The 6,108-nt window shown below is 60.5% G+C and overlaps 1 protein-coding gene across 1 annotated transcript; it reads right to left on the reverse strand.

Annotated features, from left to right (window-relative positions):
* Positions 1 to 388: 388 nt before the first annotated feature.
* Positions 389 to 3,736, reverse strand: LOC119963647 (putative uncharacterized protein DDB_G0271606). The gene is made up of 7 exons (XM_038792971.1): positions 3,662 to 3,736; positions 2,891 to 3,382; positions 2,546 to 2,728; positions 2,126 to 2,446; positions 1,661 to 1,879; positions 1,016 to 1,258; positions 389 to 973 (listed from the first exon to the last, which is right to left on the reverse strand). Exons 1-7 carry the CDS (start codon positions 3,734 to 3,736, stop codon positions 389 to 391), a joined length of 2,118 nt encoding a protein of 705 aa, XP_038648899.1.
* Between the last annotated feature and the right edge of the window lie 2,372 nt (positions 3,737 to 6,108).

The raw sequence follows: 6,108 nt of genomic DNA on the forward strand, positions 1-6,108 counted from the left end.
GGAATGATCTGTCTGGAATGTCCATGGAACAATACTTTTCACTGTACCTCAGTGCGTGTGACGATAAAACAAACCCAAATCCAAAGTGGATTTTACATTGGATAACATATAGATACACTGGGGCAACATAACCAAACTTATGGGGCTGGTTTTGCACAGTGGGCTACATAGCTGGCTTGGAATGCAGAACAATGCCAGCATTGTGGGTTCAAGTCTCGTACCGGCCTCACCGAACAGGCGCCGGAATGTGGCGACTAGGGTTTTTTCACAGCACCTTCATTGAAGCCTACTTATGACAATAAGCGATTATTATTATTATTGTCACTATGAGGGCATCGCGGCCAGCACTGTGAGCCACCATTGCTGCAATGACTGCATCAGTTTTCTCCTACGACTTTGAAATGACAGGCCAGTCCTCCAGCTGTTGGATCTCCTGCTGCTGGATCTTCGACTGCTGGACCTCCCGCTGCTGGACATCCCGCTGCTGGACCTCCTGCAGCTGGACCTCCTGCTGCTGCATCTCCTGCTGCTGGATCTTCTGCTGCTGGACCTCCTGCTGCTGGATCTTCAGCCGCTGGACCTCCTGCTGCTGCATCACCTGCCGCTGGAACTCCTGCTGCTGCATCTCCTGCTGCTGCATCTCCTGCTGCTGGATCTTCTGCTGCTGGACCTCCTGCTGCTGGATCTTCAGCCGCTGGACCTCCTGCTGCTGCATCACCTGCCGCTGGAACTCCTGCTGCTGCATCTCCTGCTGCTGCATCTCCTGCTGCTGCATCTCCTGCTGCTGGATCTTCAGCTGCTGGACCTCCTGCTGCTGGACCTCCTGCTGCTGCATCTCCTGCTGCTGGACCTCCTGCTGCTGGACCTCCTGCTGCTGGATCTTCAGCCGCTGGAACTCCTGCTGCTGCATCTCCTGCTGCTGCATCTCCTGCTGCTGCATCTCCTGCTGCTGGACCTCCTGCTGCTGCATCTCCTGCTGCTGGACCTCCTGCTGCTGCATCTCCTGCTGCTGGACCTCCTGCTGCTGGACCTCCTGCTGCTGGATCTTCAGCCGCTGGAACTCCTGCTGCTGCATCTCCTGCTGCTGCATCTCCTGCTGCTGCATCTCCTGCTGCTGGACCTCCTGCTGCTGCATCTCCTGCTGCTGGATCTTCTGCTGCTGGACCTCCTGCTGCTGGATCTTCAGCCGCTGGAACTCCTGCTGCTGCATCTCCTGCTGCTGCATCTCCTGCTGCTGCATCTCCTGCTGCTGCATCTCCTGCTACTAGATCGCCTGCTACTGGACCTCCTGCTACTGGACCTCCTGCTGCTGGACCTCCTGCTGCTGGACCTCCTGCTGCTGCATCTCCTGCTGCTGGATCACCTGCCGCTGGAACTCCTGCTGCTGCATCTCCTGCTGCTGCATCTCCTGCTGCTGCATCTCCTGCTGCTGGTCCTCCTGCTGCTGGACCTCCTGCTGCTGGATCTCCTGCTGCTGGGCCTCCTGCTGCTGGACCTCCTGCTGCTGGATCTCCTGCTGCTGGACCTCCCACTGCTGCATCTCCTGCTGCTGGATCTTCTACTGCTTAACCTCCCGCTACTGGACCTCCTGCTGCTGGATCTCCTTCTGCTGGACCTCCCACTGCTGGACCTCCTGCTACTGGATCTCCTGCTGCTGGACCTCCTGCTGCTGGATCTCCTGCTGCTGGACCTCCTGCTGCTGGACCTCCTGCTGCTGGATCTCCTGCAGCTGGATCTCAGGCTGCAGGATCTCCTGCTGCTGGTCCACCTGCTGCTGGACCTCAGGCTGCTGGACCTCCTGCCGCTGGACCTCAGGCTGCTGGACCTCCTGCTGCTGGACCTCCTGCTGCTGGATCTCCTGCTGCTGGTCCTCCTGCTGCTAGATGCCATGCAGCTGGACCTCCTGCTGCTGGTCCTCCTGCTGCTGGACCTCCATCTGCTGTACCTCCTGCTGCTGGACCTCCTGCTGCTGGACCTCCTGCTGCTGGACCTCCCGCTGCTGGACGTCCTACTGCTGGATCTCAGGCTGCTGCATCTCAGGCTGCTGGACCTCGCGCTGCTGGAACTCCTGCTGCAGGACCTCCTGCCGCTGGATCTCAGTTTGCTGGACCTACTGCTGCTGGACCTCCTGCTGCTGGATCTCCTGCTGCTGGATCTCCAGCTGCTGGTCATCCTGCTGCTGAAACTCCTGCTGCTGGATCTTCTGCTGCTGGACCTCCCACTGCTGGACCTCCTGCAGCTGGATCTCAGGCTGCTGGATCTCCTGCTGCTGGGACTGCTGCTGCTGGATCTCCTGCTGCTCGACCTCCTGCAGCTGGACCTCCTGCAGCTGGATCATCTGCCGCTGGACTTCCTGCTGCTGGATCATCTGCCGCTGGACCTCCTGCTGTTGGACCTCCTGCTGCTGGAATTCCCGCTGCTGGACCTCCTGCTGCTGGATCTCCTGCTACTGGACCTCCTGCTGCTGGATATCCTGTTGCTGAACCTCCTGCTGCTGGATCTCCTGCTGCTGGATCTCCTGCTGCTGGACCTCCTGCTGCTAGACCTCGTGCAGCTGGACCTCATGCTGCTGGGTCTGCTGCTGCTGGACCTCCTGCTGCTGGACCTCATGCTGCTGGGTCTGCTGCTGCTGGATCTCCTGCTGCTGGGCATCCTGCTGCTGGACCTCCTGCTGCTGGACCTCCTGCTGCTGGACATCCTGCTGCTGGACCTCCGTCTGCTTGACCTCCTGCTGGAGGAACCCCTGCTGATGGACCTCCTGCTGGAGGACCTCCTACTGCTGGACCTCAAGCTGCTGGGTCTCAAGCTGCTGGGTCTCAGGCTGCTGGATCTCCTGCTGCTGGACCTCCTGCTGCTGGACCTGCTGCCACTAATCCTGCTGTTGCTGGACCTCCTGCTGCTTGACCTCAAGCTGCTGGGTCCCAGGCTGCTGGATCTCCTGCTGCTGGATCTCCTGCTGCTGGACCTCCTGCTGGACCTCCTGCTGGACTTCCTGCTGCTGGACCTCCTGCTGCTGGTCCTCCTGTTGCTGGACATCCTGCTGCTGGACCTCCTGCTGCTGGACCTCCTGCTGCTGGACCTCCTGCTGGACCTCCTGCTGCTGGATCTCCTGCTGCTGGGCCTCCTGCTGCAAATCCTCCTCCTGCTGGACCTCCTGCTGCTGGTCCTCCTGTTGCTGGACCTCCTGCTGCTGGACCTCCTGTTGCTCAACCTCCTGCTGCTGGACCTTCTGCTGCTGGACCTCCTGTTGCTGGGCCTCCTTCTGCTGGACCTCCTGCTGCTGGACCTCCTGCTGCTGGATCTTCTGCTGCTGGACCTCCTGTTGCTGAACCTCCTGCTGGTGGACCTCCTGCTGCTGGACCTCCTGTTGCTGGATCTCCTGCTGCTGGATCTTCTGCTGCTGGACCTCCTGTTGCTGGACCTTCTATTGCTGGACCTCCTGCTGCTGGACCTCCTGCGGCTGGATCTTCTGCTGCTGGACCTCCTGCTGCTGGATCTTCTGCTGCTGGACCTCCTGTTGCTGGACCTTCTATTGCTGGACCTCCTGCTGCTGGACCTCCTGCGGCTGGATCTTCTGCTGCTGGACCTCCTGCTGCTGGATCTCCTGTTGCTGGACCTTCTATTGCTGGACCTCCTGCTGCTGGACATCCTGCTGCTGGACCTCCTGCTGCTGGATCTTCTGCTGCTGGATCTTCTGCTGCTGGACGTCCTGCTGTTGGGCCTCCTGCTGCTGCATCTCCTGCTGCTGGGCCTCCTGTTGCTCGACCTCCTGTTGCTGGACCTCCTACTGATGGACCTCCTGCTGCTGGATCTCCTGCTTCTGAAACTCCTGCTGCTGGATCTCCTGCTGCTGGGTGTCCTGCTGCTGGACCTCCTGCTGCTGGACCTCCTGCTGCTGGAACTCCTGCTGGACCTCCTGCTCCTGGACCTCCTGCTGCTGGACCTCCTGCTGCTGCATCTCCTGCTGCTGGACCTCCTGCTGCTGGATCTCCTGCTGCTGGACCTCCGTCTGCTTGCCCTCCTGCTGGAGGAACCCCTGCTGATGGACCTCCTGCTGGAGGACTTCCTACTGCTGGACCTCAAGCTGCTGGGTCTCAGGCAGCTGGATCTCCTGCTGCTGGACCTCCTGCTGCTGGACCTCCTGCTGCTGTACCACTTGCTGCTGGATCTCAGGCGGCTGGACCTCCTGCTGCTGGACCTCCAGCTGCTGGACCTCCTGCTGCTGGTCCTCCTGTTGCTGGACCTCCAGCTGCTGGACCTCCTGCTGCTGGACCTCCTGCTGCTGGACCTCCTGTTGCTGGATCTCCTGCTGCTGGATCTTCTGCTGCTGGACCTCCTGCTGCTGGACCTCCAGCTGCTGGACCTCCTGCTGGACCTCCTGCTGCTGGACCTCCTGCTGCTGGACCTCCTGTTGCTGGACCTCCTGCTACTGGACCTCCTGCTGCTGGATCTCCTGCTGCTGGATCTTCTGCTGCTGGACCTCCTGCTGCTGGACCTCCTGCTGCTGGACCTCCTGCTGCTGGACCTACCGCTGCAGGACCTCCTGCTGCTGGATCTCAGTTTGCTGGACCTACTGCTGCTGGATCTCCTGCTGCTGGATCTCCTGCTGCTGGATCTCCAGCTGCTGGTCCTCCTGCTGCTGGGCCTCCAGTTGCTGGACCTCCTGCTGCTGGACCTCCTGCTACTGGATCTTCTACTGCTGGACCTCCCGCTGCAGCATCTCCTGCTGCTGGAACTCCCGTTGCTGGAACTCCTGCTGCAGGACCTCCTGCTGCTGGACCTCCTGCTGCTGGATCTCAGTTTGTTGGACATACTGCTACTGGACCTCCTGCTGCTGGATCTCCTGCTGCTGGACCTCCCGCTGCTGGACCTCCTGCTGCTGGGCCTCCTGTTGCTTAACCTCCCTCTGCTGGATCTCCTGCAGCTGGATATCAGGCTGCTGGATCTCCTGCTGCTGGTCCTCCTGCTGCTAGACCTCATGCAGCAGGACCTCCTGATGCTGGGCGTCCTGCTGCTGGACATCCTGCTGCTGGACCTCCTGCTGCTGGACCTCCTGCTGCAAATCCTCCTCCTGCTGGACCTCCTGCTGCTGGACCTCCGTCTGCTGGACCTCCTGCTGGAGGACCTCCTACTGCTGGACCTCAAGCTGCTGGGTCTCAGGCTGCTGGACCTCCTGCTGCTGGACATCCTACTGGAGGACCTCCTACTGCTGGACCTCAAGCTGCTGGGTCTCCTGCTACTGGATCTCCTGCTGCTGGATCTCCTGCTGCTGGACCTCCTGCTGCTGGACCTCCTGTTGCTAGGCCTCCTGCTGCTGGACCTCCTGCTGCTGGACCTCCTGCTGCTGGACCTCCCGCTGCTGGACCTCCTGCTGCTGGTAATCTTGCTGCTGGACCTCCCGCTGCTTGACCTCCTGCTGCTGGGTCTCAGGCTGCTGGATCTCCTGCTGCTGGATCTCCTGCTGCTGGGTCTCAGGCTGCTGGATCTCCTGCTGCTGGACCTCCTTCTGCTGGACCCCCTGTTGCTGGTCCTCCTGCTGCTGTACCTCCTGCTGCTGGACTTCCTGTTGCTGATCCTCCTGCTGCTGGACCTCCTGCTACTGGACCTGCGGCCACTAATCCTCCTGCTGGAGGTCCTCCTGCTGCTGGACCTCCTGCTGCTGGACCTCCTGCTGCTGGACCTCCTGCTGCTGGACCTCCTGCTGCAAATCCTCCTCCTGCTGGACCTCCTGCTGCTGGACCTCCGGCTGCTAGACCTCCTGTTGCTGGACCTCCTGTTGCTGAACCTCCTGCTGCTGGACCTCCTGCTGCTGGACCTCCTGCTGCTGGACCTCCTGCTGCTGGACCTCCAGCTGCTGGACCTCCTGCTGCTAATCCTCCTGCTGCTGGGTCCAGTCAAAGGTCTTCATACTGCATACTTCATACTGAGTACCTGAGTTCTTAGGTTCAATTTCAAATTGTATCCGTAATGAACGTTGTCTTATCCAATGCAAATGTGGCAAATCATAATAATGGACTCTTGATATGATGATAAGACTATGGGTGGGATTCTCCGACCCCCCGCCAGGTGGGAGAATCGCCGGCGGTGGCGGGATTCACGCCCAATTCT

Source organism: Scyliorhinus canicula, chromosome 3 (genome assembly GCF_902713615.1).
Source record: "Scyliorhinus canicula chromosome 3, sScyCan1.1, whole genome shotgun sequence".
Taxonomy (NCBI): Eukaryota; Metazoa; Chordata; class Chondrichthyes; order Carcharhiniformes; family Scyliorhinidae; genus Scyliorhinus; species Scyliorhinus canicula.